Raw genomic sequence first — 25,164 nt, 5'->3', positions numbered from 1 at the left:
ATCTCTTCTTCTCTGTCTCTAGGACGATGGAGAGTCATCCACCACGGGAGGAATCGGGGTTAGAGCGTGTGGTTAGCATTGATAACATAATCTCAATATTGTTGGAGCAACTGATAATCCAGACGTGGGCTGTCTACTCTGTTTCTTCCAGATTTGAACACAAATTTTACACCCATGTTTTAAGAGACTTTGCATGTTAAGATAGTGACTCACTAATTATGGGTTCCATGTAAGAGTTCTTCAGTACCTTAAAATTCTCTCATACAGTTTATTTTAATTCTGATGCAAAAATCTCAACTTTGGCTCAAACTTGCATCATGGATAGATTCCTCCTCTTTTATTGGGCAAAAGTGTGATTTGAAAGCACTTCCTTATGAATTAATGGAAAAACTTTGCTCTTCATAACTGGGGTCAAAGAGAGCTGGCATTTTGATGAATGTCCTTACCTGGCTTGAAAGGTTCTTGACTTGCTGGGCATGAATGATCTCCGGAGTATCAACCACAGATGTGAAATTGGCTTTTTCCATTTCTGCTAATTGCTTATACTTAATCTGCAAAAGAACACCCAACAATTGGGTAAATATTTACAATGTGCACAACACTTGTTAGTTTAGTTTGATTAAGAGGTGACCAATAATTCTTTTCCAAAAAAATTCATTCACTTGACATTCAACAGACATTTTTCCTATTATGTTTATAGCTTTATACTAAAGAGTAAAATTCAGAAAGAATGACTGAGTTCTAAGTTCAGCAAAAACTGACAAGGGGATGGAAACAGAAAAGGGGGGAAGGAGAGGGGGAGGGGAGGGGAGGAATAATGGGCAATGAGAGAGATAATCAGCAGATAGTAAGGACTGGCTATGTACATAAGAGCTGGAAGCACGACAAGTAAGCAAAATACCCATACTAATCACTATTAGACAATGTGAAATGCCTAAAAACTGTGTGTTTTTTTAATTTATTTTTTTAAATTGATTATGCTGTTACAGTTGTTCTATTCCCCCCTTCATTCCCCTCCACCCTGCCCCCCCATCCCCACCATTACCCCCCTTTAGTTTATGTCCATGTGTCTCAAGTCCTTTAGGTTCTATATTTCCCATGCTATTCTTGCCCCCCCCATCTATTTTCTATCTACTGTCTATGCTACTTATTTTCTGTACCTTCTCCCCCCATCTCCTCCTCCCACTCCCCTGTTGCTAACCCTCCTTGAGATCTTCATTTCTATGTTTCCACTCCTGATCTAGCTGTTCTTTTAGTTTGCTTTTGTTTTAGGTGTGGTTCCTACAACCAAGATTGCTCTATCCAGCAAAACTTTCATTTAGAATGGAAGGACAGATAAGGTGCTTCTCAGATAAGATCAAATTCAAGGAGTTCATCATCACCAAGCCCTTATTATATGAAATGTTAAAGGGACTTATCTAAGAAAAAGAAGTTAAAGAAACATGAACAGTGAAAGAACAACAAGCTCACAGTTATTAAAAACTGTGTTTTAAATTTAGGCCTTGAAAGGAGGGCAAGAACTTCAAAAATATTCTAGCAAGGAATTGTTTGTGCCCAAGGAGGAGTGAACTGACTAAGAAACGAGGCTGGGATGTCAGAGTCTGCCCATCTCCGAGCAGTTGTTTGGTTCCCCAACTTCTGCCCCTTGCTCTGCATGTCTCCTGTGACTATAGCTCAGAAAGGCAGAAGGAAGCAGGCCCGACAGAGTCCTTGATCCTTTTATTAGAATGGATTCACCATGTGGATGTTTAAGAATGACACTTCATGCATTTGTCTGTCATTGACCAAGAAGTTAGATAATAGAAGGACAATTTGTGTTGCTTGTAATCACAGCTACTTGTTTGAAAGGTTGACACAAAATAGTGACACTGACCTCACTGGCAATATCAGTAGCATTCTTGGCCCTCTTGAAATCAGGAGTTTCATTGGCCATGGCGTTCAGGCCTTTTCCTTTGACTTCCAGCTCCAGGTCTCTCTTATATTCTTTCTACAGTAGCATTAAAAAAAATTACCTTACTTCCATGGTTATGTAATAAATGTACAGAGTGAATATAAATCCGCACATACCATGGCACTTTGCTCTCATCCTTCCCTGCAGTAGGATGCAGTGGTGGCCACCGAAGCCCATTTTAAGGCCACCTTTCAAAGGCCTTAGCATCCTTTATTTAGGACATTAATGTATAAAGCAAATTTGAAATCAAGTTTGGTACCCAGCTAGTATTAAACAGGTGCACACCACTCATGTGTGGTGTTTTTATTTAAATGAGCACACAAAATGGATCAAGGTTAAATCAAATACTATTAGGTAAATAACAGGTTACGATAGCAATAGCCACTATAGACACAGACTGTTATAATATCAACTCATTAGAAATTAAGACATATTTTATTTAATAGTAATAATCATGTTGGATACAGAATCTGAAATTCAAAATCTCTTGTTTTCATCCTTTTGGGGGTGTGTGTGTGTGTGTGTGTATGTGTGTGTCACTTGGCTGAGAAGATGTTCTGTGAATTAAGTGCACGCAGTCAGCTGAGAACTTACCTCGTTGAGGATTTGAGTGGCGTTCTTTGCTCTTAGCATGTCGGGAGTATCTTCCATTTCATTGAGACCCTTCCCGCGGATGCTTTCCTCTAGATCTTTCCTGTACTCTTTCTGTATCACAAAATAAAAGCAGCAATGATGACCGGAAATCCTGGCTTGTTCCTCTCAAGCAAAGAGCCAAAATCCAAAAGATAAAAAATGCTTCTCATTTTAAACAGTTGCAGTTTAGTAAATAAAGATATCAATAAAAGCAAGGGATAAGCTTCATCAGTTAATATTAAGTATCCAATAAGAACTAGAAATTAATAAAATGGTAAGATAAGAGCATTTTATTAGGTATTCAATTAAAAAAGGTAGAAAAATTAACATGGGTAATAGATTAGATAGTAGCACCAAATGTGAACTCAACTTGAAACCCGCAAATTTATGCGGTGCTGAAAATGGCAGAAAGAACACGCTGATGAGTGGCAGTCATGCAGTTATTTAGATCAAGAAAGAAAAGACAGGTGGGCACTACCTCGCTGGCTATTTTGGTTGCATATTTGACGTGTAATAAAGCTGGCGTGACCTCCAGGCCAGTAAGGTTTCGGCCTTTGATGGACTCTTCATAATCTTTCCTGTATTCTTTCTAATGTAAGCAGGAAGAAAAGGCACGTTAAGAGAAAAATATCCATTATAATTTATTTCTTAATTTTAGGAGGACAAAATATTACGTTTTCCTTCTATGTTGGCCTCTTAACTTCATCATAGTTCTGCTGATAGCCACACATTTGAAACATGTCTGATTGTCCAGAGCAAGTGGCCCCAAGGAAATGCAGAGGCTGGGAAACTTTGAAGGGCCCCGTATTCAAGCTGCGACTGGGGCCAGCCCTCCAGAGAGCAGAAGGAAGCACCTATGAGCCATCAATACTCTTTACCTACTGTCATCTCTCCAGATGACGTTTTGCTTAAGGCAACAAAATATTTTACTTCCAAATTATAAGTATGTGACTCAGAGGAAGGAGAACTCAGGGCACCCCATAAAAACTTGGCCTTTTTCATAACCATGACCTATTATTATTTTTAAAAAGATTTTATTTATTTAGTTTTTAGAGAAAGAGGAAGGGAGGAAGAAAGAGAGGGAGAGACACATTAATGTGAGAGTGAAACATCAGCTGGCTGACTCTCATATGTGCCCTGACTGAGGATTGAACCTGCTAACCAGGCATATGCTCTGACTGGGAATCAAACCACTGAATGACTTTTTGCTTTGTGGGACAACACCCAACCCACTGAGCCATGCCAGTCGTGGCATGATCTATTTTTTTTAATGATTTTATTTATTTACTTTTAGACAGTGGGGAAAGGGGAGAAAGAGAGGGAGGAGAAACATCAGTGTGTGGTTGCCTCTTGCGCATCCCATGCTGAGGACCTGGCCGACAACCCAAGCATGTGCCCTGACTGGGAATCAAACCAGTGACCCTTTAGTTCACAGGCCCACACTCAATCCATTGAGCTACACCAGCCAGGGCTGATCTATTATTTTTAATCACTAAATATATTATGTGGACAAAGTTATTTTTAGATTCTCTGCTTGCATTTCTAAAATAGGAATTACAGCACCTTGACTCTCTATGTTTTGATAAATTTATTGATCACTGATTTCCTTTTGTTTGGCTTAGGGCTACCTATTAAGAGAAGAGTAATCCAAAGCTGATGGTAAGTCTATGCAGAGGGAACATTTAATTCATATATATATATGTGTGTGTGTGTGTGTGTGTGTGTGTGTGTGTATTCAATATAATTTCTTCAGTGCTAGGAATAGTTTGCTATGTTCTAATTCTATAAACATGATAGTTTAAATAAATAAAACATGTGGTAAATTTTACTATTCTGAACATATTTGATAACTGATCCATAGGATTTTTGCGATGGGAAATATTTTAGTGATCACGTGTTAAAAATCCCATTGTCTACCCCTTTTGGATAGCATCAGGCTGGAAACATTCATGGGCAGAGTTGTTTTCACAAGGCAGACAGTGTGTTGTGTGGTTTTGTAGGACTTACCCCGCTTTGCATCTGCTGAGACTCTTTGGCGGTGATGTATGTTGGTGTTTCAAAGTCCAACATGGGCTTTCCTCGTTCCTTTTCATATTTTTCCTTGTATTTCACCTGGTGATGAAAAGCCTCATCAGATATCTCTCCTCATGTCAATTTGTAGACAGACACCAATTTAAGGATTATACTTTTCAACGGACACTTATGCCTAATTGGGTGGCATCTCTGCCACTCAAAGCATATCCAGAACCTTTTTGTCACTGCCTAGGGGAAAATGCCTGTTTACAAGGATGATCAGAATGTGTTCAGTTTACAGAGACAAGAAATCACTGCTGAAAGACCAGCAGAGAGACACTGAGGTGAGGAAATGCATGGGAAATCACCCATGGGTAAAGTTGGCCAAGATCTGATATGTATAGATGTGAACATTTTAACCAGGGCATTAGTCATTATTTCTGATTTTTAAAATCTCAAGTTTTTCTTTCCTAAGAACTGTTACCAGACACCTGGGGTCTTGATTTAATAGATAATGCATGAAACTTTATAGGTTAATAACGCTATCTAGGTCATAACCAGTCACTTATTTAACACAACCAAAACTGATATAAAAACGAAAACTAGTTTACATGTTGACTGACTTACAAATAAATGTGACACTCTCTAACCCATCCCAAACACTATTTTACAAATAGAATTCCCTCATCCTCATGGGATTAAAGGGCAGAGGCCCTTGTTCGTGCAGCATCTTGGTGGCAATGCTCAATATCAGCATTTTTTCTTGTAACAACACTTTAATACAGAGGCCCAGGGGCATGTGCTACTTTATCGATGACACAGGGACATTTCTAGTAATTTAGCCTCTTGGGTAATGCCCAACAGAGGACCTTAATAATGCTGAATTTGTAATATGGGAGGTCATGTGACAGCAAGCTCCTTCTCTTAGTTCTTTTCTTAATTATTTCACTTTGGAATCTTAAGAAGCTTTTTTTTTTAAAGAACTTAATTACTTTTCAAAATTTGCAGTTTCTGAAACACCCAGAGACTACCTCTACGGTAGATCTGATCATATTACTTCTCTGCTTAAAGTCTTCCTAAGCCTCCCTGTCTTCCACTGTTTCCCAACCTGTGGGCAGGCTCACGAGGGCATATCAGAGTTATTGCAAGGGCTTTGTCCTCCTTGCTGCATAATGTTATGCTTCCTCCAATTCAGTAACCTGTCTCACACATGTTACATGTATATGAACTATTTCCCCGATATATGTTGATGCCGTTATCATTTATAACATAAAATTAGTTTCAAAATGTTACTAAATTCAACACCCCTTATATCTTTGGACATTTTCTCAATATTACCAAAACTATAACTGCTATCCTGGGGGAATCCATGAAAGGTTTTGACATTGTAGATGGATACGCATCAGAGAAAAGGTCAGTCTTGATGAACTTACTATACTCTGTAGTTCTGTGGCCTCCTTCAGGTGGAGCTGCTCCAGGTTATCGGGTATGGTGTGGTAGTGGCCTTTACTCTTCTCATAGTTCTTCTTGTACTGGTACTGAGGGGGGATGGCAAAAAGGGCACAGGGATGTCAAAGCTGTGTGGCATTCCTATTTTTTGCCTAAGATTAGACATGTACACAGCAGCAGCAGCAAGACCAAATTAAAATGAGCAAACATGAATTCAGGGGTTAAGAAAACATTTTAAAGGATAAAGATCCATGTTCAGCATTGTTGCTAATCTGGGATGCAAACACTTAGGTTATATGGCCCATTCAATGTAGGTTTTAAGAGTGAAAAGTTAAAAGTGAAAGAAGTTCTTTAAAGGAAGAAAGGGATTGGTTAATTGAAAAAAATTTTAATATTCTAAAAATAAAAACATTTAAAAAATATTCCAAGAGGTGTCATAGTCAGTGGGACGTGTAGGTTAACGTAAGTTAGAAGAATGCACTCAAATAAGAGAAGAGCTTTCTGAGCAATCCAGTGTCTCAGCAGCAGAGATGGAGACGCATGTGAGCTCAGAGAAGGAATCTGGGGCCGGTGGTGACACAAGCTGCTTCTGGAGTAAATGAGCTTACAGAACTGGCGAGTTGGCTTGTGTTCAGGACGTGATTCATGATCAGAGATTCCTTCATGTCAGTCACAGGTTTGTGAATTTTCTTCAGGTCAGCCTTATACTTAACCTGTATGTTAAGGGGAAAATGAATCACATAAGTAGGACACGGTAAAAAGTATGAATAGAAACCCTGGTAAGACTCATACCAAAACAAATGTTAGAAATGGTAATGAAAAACCATTCTGTATTCATGTAGCCAAAAACTGAAAGCACAATTCAACTCATCAACAGATGAATGAATAAACAACATGTTTATATACATAATAGAATATTATTTAGCTATGAAAAGGAATGAAGTTCTGATATATACTACAACATGGATGCACCTTGAAAATATTAAGTGAGGTTGAATCAGGCAGAAGAAAAAAAGAAAAATATTATATGATTCCACGTGTATGAAATCTCTAATAGGCAAATTTATAGAAATACACAGTAGGTTAGAGATTACCCAGGTCTGGACTGTGGGGGAATGGAGAGTTATTTGCTTAATATAGAGTTTCTATTTGGGGTGATGAAAAAGTTTTGGAAATGATGGTGGTAGCTGGACAAAATTGTGAGTGTAAGTAATTCCACTGAGTTGTGCACTTAATGATAATTAATATGACAAATTTCAAGTTATGTGTTTTACTCCAGTTTAGAAAAACCTCAAAAGTAATAATAATAATAAACATACCTCACTTGCGAGATTATTAGCATCTTTCATGACTTTGTAGAGCTGGCTGTCTTTCGGGTTGTATTTTGGTGTCTTACCCTTCTCTTTGTCGAAATTTTCTCGGTATTTAACCTAAGAGCAAATGTAAAAATCCAAATTATTCTTGAACATGAATAAATTTGAGGACCAAGGAATGGAGGAAACATAAATGCAAAAGAATATGTGTTATACCTAAAGTGATCACATAATCTATTATTCAAACTAGGACATTTTTATTAGTAATTCAGTTGAGAAAACAGTCAATCAAGAATAAGATCCAGTGATATAGTGTTTGGCTTGCTCATTTTTATATTATCCAGAGGTATGAAAGCTAATCACCTCCTTTAAATGCAAAACAAAAGTAAATAGAAAATGTGTTAAGCTGAATTCAGAGGTGTGATCTGAAGTGTTTGACCTGGAGTACCTCTGCCTCCCTAACTAGAAATCTGAAAGCATTTTAGGTCTTTGCAAGGAGTTCCAAGAAGGTTTGTCTTTAATCAAGAAGGCTGAGATGTTAGAAATCTGATAAATTAGGAGAATTTATTGTTATTTTAAAACAGTTCTTTGGCTACATCACTTTAATTTTTTAAACTTGGCAAAAAATGGCATAGCTTCTGAGTAAAAAGAATAAGTTTAGGAGATAATGGTTTCCACATCATGTTAGGCTAGAAGAAAGAAAGAAGTAAGCTACTTTAGAATAATGAGAGAATAGGATTAAATATACTTTTTTGAATACATAAAAGTAAAACTATGCAAAAAACTAAATTACTTCAATTAGAAAAATAGGTATAATGCCTGGCACTAGCGGTTGTTCAATAAATGTGATTTGATTGAATGAAGGGAAGAAACAATCATTATGTCTAGGTAAAATAGCTAAAGAAGATGTTCCATTTATGAGAAAATTCAATGGAATAAACTGAAACTGACAGGAATATTTCCTTACTGAAAAACGGACCACTGCCTTTGTCGAGAGTATTGTAGGATTAAGTCTAGAAGTAGAAGAATGGGAAATGAGCTATCTCTAGATATTACTGGTAACATGAAAGACTCACTCAAAGTTAGCACACCAGGATCCGGTCACTCCAGTATTTCACTCTGCAGACATTTCAAACCAGTACCCCTCATGCTTTACCACTTCACTTTCCCACAACTTGACATATGCAGCAGAACAGACACAAAATGAGACAGTTCAAATGCTAAGAACAATGACATCTGTCACCTCAGTAAGAATGCATTCACAAGGCTGAGACTCACTTACGTTGGAAAAACCTACAGTGGAAATGCATGGGGAAAAATAAGCATGCAAAACAGTACTGTGTACACTAAGGCAGACACAGGGAGAGGCAGAAATGCAACATAAAAGGAAAAGAAAATGTAAATGAATGTCCCAATGGCTCCTCTCTGAGAAAAATCCCTTCTCAAAATAAAGAAATGAAAAGCCTGCTAAAGAAAGTCAGAGAGGGTGAGCTGGTGTCTGGACCCAAAGGAAACCTTTTCTAAGAGATGTATGAACCCTTGAAAATACACTTGATCCCAAGAGCCACAGAGACACGCAAAGTAACTAGATGTCCACAGTCGGGCTGAGGAAGAAAAGTTACAGAGGTCCATCTTGAATGAGAGTAAATTTACTTCTTTTAGAAGGACATTAGATTCCTCTTTCTATCTTTTAGAAAACAACTTATTTTTAAAGAGATATTTACTTGAAGAGCAGCAAATCATTGGTCTGGCTTCAGTATCTTTTTCTTCTGTTAATTTCAAGTAAACCTAAATTTTCAAATAAAAAAATATGTGCCTCCTGTTCTCACAGGAAGGTCCCCGAGCAAATGCGGCCTATAGAACTACTAATATGAATCTGAATTCAGCACAAGAAGGCCTTTGTTTTCTACTGGATCTTCTTAGGAACTACTTAGTACATCTTGAAAGATGTGGACAACATATCAGATTTAGGACTCTAAGAATTCTTGGACTAGGCACTAAACACAGTAAATTCCTGGTACTGGACTCAGCAGTGAGTACAATAAGGCTACACACGTGTGCACTATGGGATGGTAAGGCCTTCCTTTTCTTGTTAGTCTTGGGAGGCTGAGAGGCCAACTGTATATGCCCGGTACCAGCAGTTGCAACACCAGTGTCTATGATTCCATTAAGCTCTGGTATCGGCTTATGTGGATGTAGTCTAGGAAATGGTTTCAAATCAATTACTCTTTCAATGTTTAATTAAATCTAAAGGTCTAACATCCCCCATTTGGCTCCTTATCAAGGACTTGGAACTTTTAAAGACTGAAGAATAAGCCTGAGAATTAGAAAGTTTCTTGCTATTAAGACTGTAAAACAGAGGACAAAAGAACTGTGAGTAAATACATTTTAAGGAGTCTATTCTGTTGATCCATAATATGCCTGGACTGAGTGCCAGTCTTACGTGTATTAAACATCAACAATAGACATCACAGAGGTTTTCTCTGTGTGGTTGAAGTTTAGATTCTTCATTTCTTTTCATTTCATCTTTTAATTCGATCTCTGTCAGTGACCCCCAAAACACTGCGAGGCTGTGTCCAAGTCTAGTCTCTCTTCCTATTCCAAATGGTGTGTTCCAGAGGGAAAGCTTCATGCAAGAAAAGATGGCTGTGTGCAAAAGTATATCCTTCGACAAATTTCCACAGCATTCTACACATTCCAACACAAATCAACAGGAAAGAGGGCAACTTGGTCAGTGACCTGACCAAGGCTAGGAAAGTTGACAGGAAAAAGAGAAAGACAGAGATCTCGGCTTGTTGGTGCCAGTCTTACATCACTGGTGAGCACATTAATTTTCTTAAGATGCCTCATCATAGGGGTGTCATAAGATGCGGCGCCGTGCCCGTGTCCTCTCCTTTGGCCTTTGAGGTACTCTGCCTAGAGTGCCAGCAAGACAGCAAAGTCAGAATGGGGACAGCCCACAGAGAGGGGAAGCCCTGTTGGGCCAGGGGCCACGCCCTGACGCTGTACATCCTGAGACAAGCATTTCACAGGAAGTGAACCTAAGAAAGTGAGCTTGTAAAGGGACCTGGCGAGGTCTCATTCTCGACATCGTTGCATTCACTTGGAATTAGAAATATGAGCCTCCTAATTTTTAAAAACAGCAAAGTCTTCAAGATTTCAATATCAAAATGAATTTTGTTTTTAACTTGATCATGGTATGACTTAGGAAATTTTAAAACATATTAAAAATGTTTACATTAAGAAAACTCATTACATTTCATTACTCTAGAGATTACACTGTTTTTGTTGGTGATTTCATACCTAGGTCTCGAATGCTTATGCAATTCTATCAGTTTATAATAAAAATACTGCATAGGAATTTTAAATTAAATAACTTTTAAAGGTCATATTTGCTTGTCATCAGCCATCTGAACGTTTGTCTCTTCATGACCATGACTTGTTTTGTCACTTGATATCACTGCTTTCTATTTCCCCAAAGATTGGGACCCCTGTGTGCTATGGCTGAGACTCATACATGTAGTAACCGAATGTATCCCAAACCTATTTCTTTAAAAACATACTTGAGAGAACAGACAATGAAGAAGAAGGCAAGACTTGTAAATCAGAGGAGAAATAAGATATTCTTGAGCTCAAATCCTATAGGAATAGAACTTGCTCTCTGAAAGAGATGGCGGTGGGTCATGGGGTCTCAGGGCTGAAGTCTAAAAAGACTCGGGGGGATTCTAGGTAACTGGTGTAACAAGGGAAATTAGGTAATGTGGCAATCAGGTTTGGGTACCACGTTTCTGAGTCCATCTTCTTAATAATAGGAAATCTGCTAGAATGAAGCATTTCCCCTCACTTATCATCCCACCTGTACTTACTTATCCATGGACATATCATCGGAGGACATCCACTCACCCTGGTTCCTAGCCCAGGCATTTTATATGTATGTGCAATGAAAGAATAAGGGCTCCTGCACCCAGATGAATTCTAGAAATTAGAATTTCATGACTCTTGCATGTCAACAAGATCCCACAGGTGAGTCAAGTATGAAGCAAGCCCTTGGGATATAATTCTTAATGCCTGAAGAGAGGTTCCCAAAGGAGCTCACAAGCTGATGTTTTGGACACATACCCATAAATGGAAAAGTGGAGAAAAACAAAAGCCTATAGATGTCAGCTGGAAACATGAAAGAAGGTCCTTAGCACACTCTTCCTGACCCAGTGTTCCAAAGCTTTGTGGTGCTATCAAAGACCCAGCCAGGATCAATTTAGTCAAGAGTATTGCACTTTCCTTCTGAGAATCTCTTCCACTGCAAGGTTCTAAAATCTCTGCACCTTAGAGCTGCCTCTTGCCCATCTGCATTACCTGGCTGCTCAGCTTGGCCGCCTTCTTGGCCATTTCGATGTCTGGGCGACCGAGCATGCTTAACCCATGGCTGCCCTCCTTCCGGTGCTTGGCTCTGTACTCCACCTGGATCAAAGAAAACCAAAATGGGCAATGTATTCTGGGAGGTGGGTGCCATGCACTACTGTTGGCAGTGACCACTGGGGACCAGGGACATTTAAACTATGTCTTTACCTCACTGGCCTGCTTGGCTGCTTGCGTGGCCTTCTTGATGTCTGGCCGGTCAGCCACTGTGGTGTAATGCAGGTTTTCTTTGGCATCTTTTCTGTAAGCGACCTTTATATGGAAGGGGAAAAAAATGTACTCCTTTGAGAGCTATCCTATCTTCTCAAAGTCCTCATTAAGTGAAATAAATTATTTCATTAAAACCAAACTGAGCCCACCACCATATTTATTAAACTAGGAGATGCAGATATTAGGGTGACTGCAACCAGCATGCACCGGTGTGTGGTCCATGGGCTCAGTGGGCCCCCGTGGGTGGCGAGAGGAGGAACTCACATCGCTTTGCTTCTTGGCCACTTCCATGGCATGTTTCACGTCCGGGGGCTCCAGCATGATGGAGTAGTTAGATTTCCCTTTCTCCTTGACAAACTTCTTTTTGTAATTTGTCTAAAAATAGCCAGAGTTACGCATGTGAGCAGAGGAAGCTGGGAACAGAATTGATTTACTAGAAGAACTTTGAGAAGATCTCCAGGAAAAACCAGGGCTCCCCATCTTCTGTTATTGGTCTGGAACTTGGATCTCTAATCCATATTCTAAATTCCTGCTCTGTAACCCAACACTGGAACCACATACCAATCTTTGGGGAAATGACCACAAGGAACCTAAGCTCTCTAATGCACCATTTCTACCTTTTAAAAATATATGGAATGTATAATAAATAATGGAACTGCCCACCATTTATTAAAGTAGGGGGCAGAGACTACCGAGATACAAAGTGGTAATATTACTTCTCTAAAATTGTTTAGCAGTTTAATGGTAGGAGAAGCCAATCTTCATCAGCAGTCTTTTCTCCCCTTTATTAACTCTAGGTTAACAGCATCTTACATTGCTGGATAACACATTCTGTGGTAATACACACATCTGCCACACTTGCCATAATTGGAAAGCTAATAAATAATGACTTGCCCTTTAAATCAGAGTTCAAAACTCATAGACAGGTCTTGACGGTAGGAGTGAAGTGACATAAAGCAAAGTGTAAGCAAAACGGCAGCTTGCAGCCTTTTGCTGGTTCCTAAGGTAAAGGAGCATCGCTGCAGCCCGGAGTCCTGGGGCTGGCCCCACTTACATCACTGACGTGCTGGGTCACCTCCTTGACGCGGATAGTGTTCGGGGTCTCCGGCAGTGTTGTGTAGGAGCCCTGGGCCAAGTGCTTCTTCACGTAGTCCTTATACTTGTTCTGAGGGAACCCACGGAAAGCTTGTTAGAGTGTCTGGCTGGACACTAGCCCAAGGTGAAAGCAGAGCACGGGGCAGCTGGGGGGTACCTCGGACACCAGGTTGCTGACGGTCTTGGCCAGGAGGATCTGAGGAGTGTCAGGCACAGCATGGCAGCTCCCCCTTTCCTTGACGTGTTTCTCTTTGTATTTCAGCTGCAAGGGTGAAAAAAGCATCTCTTTAGCTCCTCTGTGTCGCCTGCATATTTTTATTAGGCTCCCGAGTCACTAGATAGAGCTGGGAGAATAGCATTGTTGACACAGTAGGAACATAAAACTCAGTAACAGATTTGATGTTTGGAAATCTTGGGAAATATGCAGTCATAATCTATCTCTTGCAAGAATTTAATAACAATCACAATGGTCTCGCAATGGATTTTTATACATATAGCTTAGTTCAAAGTACTTTCAGATATAACATTTGACCCGGCTTCCTCTCCCAAAGCCCAAGAGGCATTATGATTCCTCCTTTCCAGATGAGGAAACTGCAGCATAGGAAGAATAGGATTCCACAAACATGAACTAGATTCCTTATAGATCCAGCTGTGCCTGCAGATTCCCAGTTCTTGCTGCGTGAGTTATCTTGTGGTTTGAGAAAGGTCAAAAAACGGTCACCCGGATTGAATAGCTTCCCCCTGTTGCCACCCTCCTCTGCCACATCATTGGCGTTCACAGACTAGGGGGTGGGGCAAGGTCATGTTTCAGGACCCACACCTGAGCTTCCACAGCAGCAGCCCTCGGTCCTTTTTTGGGTGTCTCTGGGGACTGGGCTGCAGAAGATGGCCCTGAGTGAGGTCCCGCACCATAGAAGAGGCTGGGTACTTACATCACTTTCTATTAAGGAATTCCTCAGGGCCAGCACCATGTCTTTATCATCAGTGACAGAAAGCTTGCAACCCTTGAGGAACTCTCGGTCCAGCTTGTATTCAAACTGTCACAGAAGAAAAGTAGAGGAAGATGGGAAAGGGGACAGGCACAGGGGAAAGCCAGGATTTGATTAAATCCATGAGGAGTCCTCCTCTTAAACAGGGCTTGCTACCCAAATGGGGCAGGGTCTTCCTGGCCCCTCAGCTGGTGCTGAACTCCTTTCCAGCCGTGGGGCCAAGACCAAGCCCCCAGCCTGCTTGCCACAAGCTCCACCCCAGCCTCGCCTGGGACTCTGAACCATGTGTGTCTGGGCCTGGCCATGGGAGACCAGGCTCTGTGGCCAGGTCTGCTTCCTAAGCTTGCCCTTCACGCCCCACAACCCTCCTGTCCTTCTGGGACGTCAAATGAGCTAGGTTAAAACCCATGACAGTGGTTAATATAATAAATAATTATTCATTTATCTGCCGCAGGCACGTCCCTCCTATCTCACATCGCTTTGCTGCAGGGATGACTTGGCGGCCTGGATGAAGTCCGGTCGGTCAGGGGTCCACCTCCAGTGGGCCTTGTTGGCTTCATACAGCTTCTTGTAGTCCAGCTGTTTTTCACAAGAGGAAAACAAGTCACGTCAGTCAGTGGGCTGAGTTCCTAACCACACGCATGGCTCAGAGGGACTCATCTTTGTGCAAGAGGAAGCCCCAATTAAAATTTCTCTACAACTTATGTAGCTGGTCAGCCACTCAAGAGGTCATTTTGTGGGAGGGACATTTTGGTCCCAAAACAGGGGCTAAATTTTTTTAAGACCTCTGGGTGAAATGTTCCTACAGTCTTTCTAACTCTGCCAGTGTAGCTTAATTATCTTCAGAGTACCTGAGAACTTTTAATTGCTAACTAAATTCGGGTTTAATTTAAAAAACCTTGAACACATATAGTAAATGATTTTGTGCCAGGCATTTTTCTAAGTGTTTTATAAATATTAACTTATTTAATCTTTGTAACAACTGCATGAAACTGACAGCTAAGGAACTGCCTACAAGGATTAAGTAAGATGCCCAAGGTGAGATAGCTGGTAAAAGGTGGAGCTGGGATTCAAACCCAGGTGATCTGGCTTCAGGATGCTTGTGCACTTGCCAGACTTTCATCTGAGTTGGCTGCTTTGAGCCAAATCTGAGGCACTGAAGTGTCTGTAATTTAAGCTGATTTTCTTTGGGAAGAGCTCTTTCTATTGGCCACATTTCTCCACTCATACTCTCTCTTTTTGTCAAGGTTTAATCTGTATATAAAACGTGCATGCGTCTATGTATACTATTTGATGAGTTTCCACCTATATTATGGTGACATTTTTCAAACATACAAGAGAGTTTCAAGAACCTTGTAGAAAATACCCACCCCCTGCATTCTATAATGTACCTTTCAGCATCATTACATGTGTTCCTGGCGCCTAACTCTTGAGCTGGACTCATTAGAGCTCAGCCCCCCGAAGGAGATCATGTGTCCTGCAGAGCTGATCAATCCCCGTTAGGCCTGGGGAAGTTTCTGGTACCTACATTGGTGTTGACTTTGTAGGCGTCCTTAGCTGCTTTGATATGAACAGCATCTGGCTTAATGGTGCAGTTGGACTTGTTTCTTTGGTAAACTTCTTTGTATTTCAGCTGTGGGAGGAAACACAATGATAAGCTTAACTTTGTATAGCAGCCTCCTGAGCATTATGCTTTTCTTTAAAAGAAGGCATTCAAACCATGACTGTCGTACGCAATGCTCCTTAAGACAGAATAAATCTGTGTGTAGAAAGGAGGCAGCCGTGCATCTCAGATCTTAAAACCAACTCCCAGGAGACACTGGGTATGTTCACTGGTGTCGCCATGGCCTTGACGTCCTGCGAGGTTGGGCTGGAACAGCCAGCCGCACAGCTACCGTTGCCTGTTTTTCCTTTTCCAAATCAGAACATTCTAAGTTCAGAACATTCTTGAAAGCTGCTGATGGAAGAGAAGCTTTTCCCATCCAGCTGGAATGAGTCTTGTCCTCCTTGTCAGCCCCCACAGTTCCAGCTGTTGCCACCTCATGTTGTAATTATTTGTTTATCTGTCTGTTCTTTCCACAAAGCTGAACCCGTCCAGGGCAAAGATTGCGTGTCCTTGCCCTAGTGTCAGGCACATAAAAACCCAATAACTATTTGATGACTGAATGATGAGCTGATGGATGGATGCAGTCATTGCTTCCATCATCGCTGGAGCCGCATCTAGCGAGTTGGGACGTTTGTGGGTTTGGGTGGGAGGGAGCGCGGGGGAAGGTTTAGTCTCTGTGGGCCCAGTCGGTAGTTTCTGCACTCTAGGCCTGGAAGCTTTAGCTCTATTTTGCTCCTTTTAAATTTCAGGGCCCTGGAGCCTCATCTGGGTTTTCTCAGTAGTGGTTGCTGAAGGAGCCTAGGGTTTAAGGTGGTTAAATCTGAAGTGAAACTGTTCTACTGAAGCCCAGCAGTATCAGTAAATTTGATTGATCATACTTTTCTGCACGTCACCTAAATCAATGCGTTTAGGGGAGAGGTCTGGGAATCCATATTTTTCATCAATATCTCAGGTTATTGTTATAATCAGATAATGTGGGAGAATGGACACAGAAATGCTTCATTTTCTACAGTGAAAGGGGATGGGCTGCTCCACATAAAGGAGCTGCCCGATAGATGTTTATGAAAACCTGATGTTCATGTTCCAAATGCCTAAACTTAAAATGAAAAATATGAAAAAATATTTAAAAAATATTTTATGCATTTCTGCCTGCATAAACAATACACTGAATTGTATTTAACTCTTTTTCATGGCAACTCAAGGTCAACATTGTGAACATGTTTATTTGTCTCTCAATTTCTGAACACCAGCCATAGTCAGTGCGACACTTCAGGATAAGGATGAGTGTTGCTTTCAATATTATTAAAACCACAGTTGCTTTCAATATTCTTTTGGATGCCTTGTAGCCATGGAGTTCTTAATTTTTTGAAAAATAAACAGTGGTGATAGTTTTCAACCATACAATCTAACTACATATCTGAGAGTTTATGACTACAATGTCTCCTCAGATTCAGGGTATTAGAATTTAATGGCCACCTTGTTCGTCTTACTCAAGATAAAGCTTACAGAGTATTAATAGCATTTATGGCATATTGCATTTTTCAAAATGGTCTCTACAATATACCCCCCCATGCTTTTCTGCAATGTAACCGTGTCATTTGTTCATCCAGGGTGGCATTTATCTCTCCACCCATTGAACCTGGGTGTCCACAGTACCCAGTTATATACAGCAAAAGTGACTTGTGTCAGCTCTAGGAGTACCCGGAATCAGTCTGGAAGCTTCCATTCCAGCCCATTAAAACCCATCCACTGGGCTGCGAGATGTCCAAATCACATGCAAGGGCCACGTGGGGGGCAGTTCCTGTCTACACAGCAGCCACACTCCCAACACAGAGCCGTCTACTGGTAGCCACGTGAGTGAGCCACCCTGAGGTCCGGGCCCATCCGAGCCTCCGCTGTTGGCCAACAGCACGTGGAACAGACGAGCCACTCGGCTGTGCCCAGTCAGCTCTCAGGGTCATGAGGAAAAAAAAGATTGTTGTTCTAAGAAACTAAGTTTTAGGGGGATTGTTGTGCAGAAATGGATGACTGGACCTGGGTGCGTTATATGGCACTAGAGAGGGCAGGATGAGAGGCACTGCAAAGCCCTCCTGGTACTTACATCACTGACTTCATCTTTGACCTTCCGCACGTGCAGCAGCATGGGCGTGTCGTGGATGGCAGTGTAGCCTCTGGGCCTGGCCTTGTTGTATTCCAGTTTATAAAGTATCTAAAGGAGAAAATGCAGAAATGTGTTATACATCTCAATTTACAATGTAATATAAAATTATAAATGCAAGGAGCTTTTTTCAGTGTATGTAAAGGAGAGAAAAACCTATAAATTCAACAGGTGCTCTCATGCTTTCTGCTAAGGCCCCAGTGCTTCTCAAATGGGGAGTCTGCCGATTCTGCTGGAACAGTTCTTTATTGTAAGAGGAAGTCCCGAGCACAGCAGGACATTTGTCACCCCCGCCTCACTCTCACTGACTGACAGGAGAGTCTTCCAGACATTGTGACAATCTAAAATGTCCCCCCACATTTGCAAATGCCCCCTGGCCTTGAGTCTGCACAGTGTTCCCTGTACTCACATCACTGATTTGTTTGTTGACCTTTGTAGTACGCAGGTGCTCTGGAGTGTCCACAACCGAGGTAAATTTGTCCTTAGATTTTTCATACTTTTCCTTGTACTTGATCTAAATTGTGGAAGAGAAGGACACATTAACTATAAGAAGTAGAAGACAGGGCTTTAAAGAATATAATTTTCCTCATGAGAGAGTCCCACAGCAAATAGTAAGAATATTATTAACCAAGGCACAGATGTGGGGAAGTGGGTCATCATGCTTTCTCTTTAACTACTAATTGAAAATGTTTAATATAAACCTGTATTTGATAGCAATGGTGTAATGGAGTGAGCAAATAATAAGACCAGTAAATGTAATTTCCATATATTTCACACATGCAGAAACTGAGGCTCAGAAGGGCTAAGAGACTCAGCGAAGGCCACATACAGAGCAAATCTCAGAGCCAGGCCCAGACCCTGTTGTCCGCACTCTGACAAGTAATGGTTCACTCACAGAACTGGGTGGGGCAAAAGTAGGTTTACTGTTGTTCGTGTGGAAAATAATACAATAATTAATGAATAATAATACAAGAATAAACTTTGTGTTTTGTGTACTTGACAAGTGGAAACCTACTTTTGCTGAACTCTGCATGCTGCATTGAATATGTGTGACCTCTTAAGGTATGTAAGTATATACAGTTTAAAGGATTTAACATTTAAAAAAAAGGCAATCGTTTTTGTAATTCTAAGCCATGACTGTTTCCCCATGCACATAAGCTGTTCCAAGCAGTGCAGATACAGAGAGCACAGCAAAGTTTCATGCACAACTACTCGATGGCCATGTCATGACCAAAGGAAGAGTGGCGGGCAAACAGGACATTCGTTGGGGGATCTCACGTGGTGTTTTCATGTCCAACTAAAGTGACAAAACAAGTTCCTAATACCAAAGATTGGTGAAAAGCTTTGTTTGGAAACAATGGCATTTTATTCATATTGTATCTGGAAGTTAAGCAATTGTCACCATTCTGCTGCTTCAAATTTACCTTTCAGCATAGGATGGAAAGGTGGTGCTGTGAGCTTCCTTTGACCTCGTAGGAAGGTAACGTTATCAGCAACATTGTTAACAAGTGTGTGAGAGCACAGGCGTGCGGGGCATAACCTAGCAAATCCAGCAGCGAACTCAAGGGGGGCGGTGAACATGTGCAACATTCGAAGAGCTGCACTGTGACCCTCCTCATCTCTCCTGAATGGTACACTTGCGGTGACCACTGAACAGCGGCCAAATTAGATGGAAACGTTAACTATTCGGGTCTCTTATATGCCGTTGAATTTACTTAATATCCTCAATCTCTAAGTATTCTATTTGGTGGTGGGGCAAATGTTGAAGAATATCAATAAGTGTTACACTGATTTGGAAACAAACTTTGGAAAAGTCTCCGTTGATCTTACTAGGAGTTCCAGAGTGTCCTATCATATACAGATGATGGCCACTGCATGGTAACAGTTGGTCACACCCACGGTTCATTTGCAAGGAATGAATATGTATGCAGCTTTCTCATGTGAAACCAGTTTGGGCAGGGGGCAGAGGAAGGAATTCCAGGAAAGCATAAAGATGAATGCCCCCCAGGCTTCTAAATCTCTTCTTTACGTCACATCCGACATTACCTGGCTCCAAAGGTATGTATTGTAGAGGGCAGTCAACATATCTGGACGCAGAAGTTCATTGCATCCTCGTTTCAGAAGCGTCTTGGCACTAGATTTATACTTTCTCTGTTCATGCAAAGAGCAGTGAAGCACAAAAGAGACTTAAGAACATGGCTCTATATCCCAGTCACCTCTGAGTGAAGAGATGTAGGCAGACACACTCTATGTACTCCCATGTTTGGGTGGTGAAGACACAAAAACATGACAGAGCCGAATGACTGCAACACTTGCAGCTGACCATCTGTCATCTTGTGAAAGGGGAGTGACATAGCTAGTGCCACCAAAATTGCCTCATGGGAAAAAAGACATCACTGGAGGAGAAAAATACAGTAGGAGTTCTGTCTTCCTTCCTTCCATTAATTTGCTTCTTTGTTTTTGCTTTTGCAATTCGATCTGCAATTTACGATTCCAGTTTACCAACAGGCTCTCCAGGAGAATAAAGGATGGGAGGAGCCAGCTTTTCTTTTCATCTTCACCACAGCGCATGTGAGGACACAGAGCATGGACTGGCACACTCAAATAGCTCATGGGCTCTTTGGGTGGCTAGACAGATACTTTGAAACAGAACATCCCAATATCATAGGCAGAACCTATGACATCCTTGCAGCAGACAGAACAACATCTCATGAGAAACCTGGAGCACAATCCTGCCTGGGCTGTCCAACCAGCCCCGTCACAGTACCTGACTGATCTGGTCGCCTGCGGTCTTAGCCAGCAGATGTCTAGGCTCATCCACTACCAGGTGGTATTTATCTTTCCGCTGCTCATAATCAGCTCTGTATTTTTTCTGCTCAGACATCAGATCAGATTATAGCAAGAGTACGACTTCAAGGCTATACAGAAACATCCCTAGATAAACACTCCAGAGAGCTAGAAATATATCATTTTGGGTGGTGGGCTCCGAGAGCATCGGGGTAATAAACAGAGGGAGGCAAAGAGGGTCAAGTGAAGGAAGATGGGCTGGAGAAGGCTGGGCTTCAGGATAGATGTGGTTTATGACAAAGTTGGAGTATGTTGTACCTAAACATGCCCCCTCTCTACACATGGATGTCATTAGCAACAGTAGGATTTGTGGCACCTTACATTGTACTTAAAATAAGGCACTGACAATCTATGGGTTTACAATCTATGATTGGGAGAATCAAAAAGAATATTGATAAAAATTCTAATAGTCTTTTATCACCAGTTAATCTATTTGATTATAAAAGAGACCTGAAAATCCTCTGTGAATGTGAAAAATAGAAACAAAATATATTAAGACTGTATTCTAAGAAGCTACTAATAGTAATTCTTCAGAGTTGTCTGACCTGGAAGTCTATTGAAAATAAACAAAATAAAATTTAAAAACAACAAAAATGTCATACATTTAAATAAATATGCCATTGGCTACATTTCCATTTTAGATATATTTTACTAATTTTCTGACACGGTTTTACAATTATATAAATCTGTGGAAAGTTCAAAGATAAGACATTAAATATAAAACCATCCAAACATAAATTAATCCATAGCTTGCTGACTTCAGTCTTTTAAAGCTACATTTAACTTAAATTATTACAAAGACAGTTCTAGGAAAGACCAGGTAGAATATAAAGAAATAGTCTGGGTGCACATGGATACTTCTCCACCTCAGTGTATGAGTAGCAATGACAATACAATTGAACGGTGAATCACAAACACCCTCTTAGGGGTGGCTTTTCCAACCACTGCTATTTCTGTGCCCTAGTAAGAGTTACTAAATTGGACTTAACCTTGGACTTCTGTGTCTCCCACCTCTACACACTATCATGGGTAAGGGGCTCTGGCCGATAGTCAGCACAGTCCTGTACCTCCTGGCCCTCCTCGCCCTGCACAAGTTCAAACAGAGGCGGTGATGGCGGTGATGGCGGTGGGGGGCCTCACGCCACTCCGCACAGTCCCTTCACTCATTCTTACTCATGCTTTCGTCGGAGCCCCTCAGACGGGGGCTTTATAAGGGTCTTTCCAAATCTTTATCTTGAATCACCACTTAAAATGGCTTTCCTGAAATTTTATTTCTTGGGCTATAGTCAATGAACTCTACAGACTTCTTAAGGGAACTGAATGGGCTTAACTGGGTCAGGTCATACATACCTCATTCATCAACTGAGTTGCATGCTTGAAATGTCTATTGATTGGACAATCAGCTTCATACTTGAAATCTGACTTCGTCCTTTCAAATATCTCTTTATACTTATACTAAAGAAAACAGAATGTGGTTACTTGATAGCAAGCTCTGATTATCTCAAGAATGAGACATGCCATTTATCTTATACGATTGTGATAGTTCACTCACAGAGTAAACCAGTAATTACTGAATGCTGACTCTGTCTCCCAAGGCAATGAAGGGTATGTACACCTAGGTCTCTTGAAACCTCGCCCCCAAATATATACTTTTATTGAATGGATGACAAACAGACCTGTTTTCCAAATTAGGCAAAAATCTAAATCATTTCCTTCTCTGTTTCTACATATTATAACAATTATTATTTTACTTTGAAGGTATTACCATGTGCAGTTGAAGGCAGATTTTAGCCCATTAATTTAGAATAAGTTTCCAGTAATTAATCAGATAATCATAATATTTTAGGGCAGGGGTAGGCTAACATTTAGCTTATCACCTATTTCCCAATGGCCCCATGAACTAAGAAGGTTTTTAAAACAATTTTAAGGATTATAAATAAAGAATATGTGACAGAATGAATGTGGCCCACAAAGTCTAAAATATTAACTATGTGGCACTTTTAACTTAGGTTTCCTGACTCCTATTTTAGGAGGAGGAAGCTAGTTCAACAACTTTATTTTGGAAGTAGAAAAATGACAAAAACAAAGTTGTTTGCCTCAAGTCACACATCAGGTTTGTGGAGTAAAATAATCCCAATTTATATTTGCTACCATGTCAACTCTAATTGGGTGAACCACTCAGAGACATATTAATAAGGAGGGTATTCTGGCAGGAACATGAGGAGTTGTACTGAAATGACCATTTATCATATTCAAATAAATTATATAAACAAATGATGACTGTAGTCAATGAGGTCAGTACCAAAAACAGTTTGAGACATGACACTTGGCAGAGGCTGTCAGCCAGTGAACAATTCAGTGTTATTCCAGTGTTATTCCTCGTGTCTAGACCCCGTGTTTATGCGGGGTTTAGACACGAGGATGGGGTGGAAATACAGAAAAGCTCTATCCTCAGTGCTGATTCTTTCTGTGGGCACTGAAGTGTGTTAAACGGGTGTGGCCTGTGTCCTAGAGTGGTTATACCTTGCTGTAGAGGGTCTTGTTCTTTTCAGCCAGAGTGAAGTCAGGGGTATCAAAGGCGTAGCAACCAATGCCTTTAAGCCAGGTCAGATCTTCTTTGTATTTTACCTGGGAGAAGAACATCATCAAAGAGTTTTAAGAACCTCTCTTCAAATAGTAGTAGGTTAGGATCAATATAAGTGGAACAAACAGAAGCTCTAACCACCGAGGCATATAGCTAATAAAGTATTAAAACAATTATTTAAAAGAGGTTTCCAGTAATACTTTTTTCTGCTCATTTTATGGTATACTGTTATATTACATACAGAAATTTTTATTTTTAATACTAAGTAAAGACTTCAAATTTAGCAGGCTCACTTCCCCAGAGAGTATATCAGTAACCTGGCAGCTGTATTTCCACTGCAGAAGCTGGACTCCCTCTCAGTGAGCACTGCCACATGACTTAATTGCCATGGAGTTGTCTCTTCAGTTGATAGGTTATTGCTTAGATGAAGTGTACCACTTCCACTCATGTAATACAATGTATTTAGAGGAAAATGGGGTTTATAGATTTGAATATATATTTTTTCTCTCCCACGTTGAAGTTCACTAATTTATCATTGAGTTTTATGGTTTAAACCTCCATACATAAGAACTAACATTGGGTCAAGTACTTAATCCATTTCCATGCGGTGTTTGATTCCCCGAGTGCCATGGGCTCACGAATTTGTGTGTGGAAACAGGAGAGGAGGAGACTCACATCGCTGACTGCATCGGTGACTGCCCGATGGTGGAAATGCTCGGGGCGGTCGGGGATGGACCTCCAGATGCCCAGCTGGCTCATGTAGTTCTCCTTGTATTTCACCTGTGGTAAAAATACAAAGACAGGTATAAAATCTTACCCAAATGAATGGGCAAAGGTCTTCTTCTCTCCAGAGAGGGTTAAGAAAGGGAGAACACTTTTTAAAACTGCTGGTGGGTCACTGGGCCCCACAGGAATTGCAGAAATATCAAGAGCGTACTTTGCTGATGTCGTCGGTGACTCTGCGGTGATACACAATGTCCAGGGCGTCCTTCACTGTGTGGTATCTCCCTTTGGTCTTTTGAAATGTTTCTTTGTAGCGTAGCTGGAAGAGAAAACACATGTGGATGATGGAAACTACTGAGTTAAATAATTGAAGTCTTTTAAGCTTAAACTCTTTTGAGTCTTCTCTCTTAGGGTTCCCCATGAATAAATTTAGCAGATTCAAAAACTCATTTCCCATCCTCTAGGAGAAAGAGCACGTGAGGAGGAACCTAATAAAATCTGAATAGTGTAGAGTTTAGTTAATAATGTATCAGTATTGGTTCATTGGCTGTGACAAATGTGCAATGGTACCTAAGACATTCACAACAGAGGAAACTAGGTGTAGGCTCTAGGGGAACTCAGTGTGATTTTCACAGCTTTTCTGTAAACCTAAAACTACTTCAGGGTAGAACATTTTACTGAAATGTTAAACAAACAAAGAGTTCATCTGGGAGTAGGAAAAAACATAACCTTATTGAGCCCATGACATATTGTTGTACTTGGAAGGAGGAGAAAGATTTTGTTTCTAACTCCTGGTATTAAAATGCCTTCTCCATGAAGCAGTCCTGAAATTGCATTTCATTATAATCTTTACCTTTGTTGTATTTCAAGAAAAAACAACTATTACTTTAACCTAAGAATGACATGGAAGTTTCCCCTCATCTACACGAGACGGGTACCTTTCCAAGCGGCTACCTTCAATGAATCTTTTCTTTCTGCATAGCTGAGCAAACAGATAATAAAATAGGTCTTTTCTTTCACTTTGTTATTCACAAGAATAGTCTCATAAGATTGCTTAGCTCTACCTGTGGGGATAATCTTGGTAGACCAGCTGATCTTAATGCTAGGTACCACCCTTGCTCCATTGGACTAGTTTAAGGGTTAGAGTCATCAGGACTGGTATTGACAACAGGGCATA

General features: G+C 40.7%; 1 protein-coding gene across 1 annotated transcript in view; it reads right to left on the bottom strand.

Moving 5' to 3' along the window:
• NEB (nebulin) overlaps positions 1–25,164 on the bottom strand; it is a 195,660-nt gene that overhangs the window by 23,175 nt on the left and 147,321 nt on the right. The window contains exons 121-144 of the mRNA XM_053671780.1: positions 24,202–24,306; positions 23,940–24,044; positions 23,204–23,308; positions 22,031–22,135; positions 20,601–20,705; positions 19,880–19,984; positions 18,243–18,347; positions 17,777–17,884; positions 15,598–15,702; positions 14,544–14,648; positions 14,013–14,117; positions 13,238–13,342; positions 13,040–13,150; positions 12,250–12,360; positions 11,926–12,027; positions 11,713–11,817; positions 7,366–7,476; positions 6,655–6,759; positions 6,031–6,135; positions 4,592–4,696; positions 3,063–3,173; positions 2,546–2,656; positions 1,874–1,987; positions 447–551 (exon numbers count right to left, since the gene is read on the bottom strand). Coding sequence (XP_053527755.1) covers positions 447–551; positions 1,874–1,987; positions 2,546–2,656; positions 3,063–3,173; positions 4,592–4,696; positions 6,031–6,135; positions 6,655–6,759; positions 7,366–7,476; positions 11,713–11,817; positions 11,926–12,027; positions 12,250–12,360; positions 13,040–13,150; positions 13,238–13,342; positions 14,013–14,117; positions 14,544–14,648; positions 15,598–15,702; positions 17,777–17,884; positions 18,243–18,347; positions 19,880–19,984; positions 20,601–20,705; positions 22,031–22,135; positions 23,204–23,308; positions 23,940–24,044; positions 24,202–24,306 — 2,559 coding nt within the window. The remainder of the gene's footprint in view (positions 1–446; positions 552–1,873; positions 1,988–2,545; positions 2,657–3,062; positions 3,174–4,591; positions 4,697–6,030; positions 6,136–6,654; positions 6,760–7,365; positions 7,477–11,712; positions 11,818–11,925; positions 12,028–12,249; positions 12,361–13,039; positions 13,151–13,237; positions 13,343–14,012; positions 14,118–14,543; positions 14,649–15,597; positions 15,703–17,776; positions 17,885–18,242; positions 18,348–19,879; positions 19,985–20,600; positions 20,706–22,030; positions 22,136–23,203; positions 23,309–23,939; positions 24,045–24,201; positions 24,307–25,164) is intronic.

This window comes from Artibeus jamaicensis, unplaced genomic scaffold, assembly GCF_021234435.1.
Source record: "Artibeus jamaicensis isolate MK-2021 breed Jamaican fruit bat unplaced genomic scaffold, CSHL_Jam_final contig_1832, whole genome shotgun sequence".
In the NCBI taxonomy this organism is placed as follows: domain Eukaryota; kingdom Metazoa; phylum Chordata; class Mammalia; order Chiroptera; family Phyllostomidae; genus Artibeus; species Artibeus jamaicensis.
The sequence above is the reverse complement of the archived record's forward strand: the minus strand, read 5'-3'. Positions and strand labels throughout refer to the sequence as shown.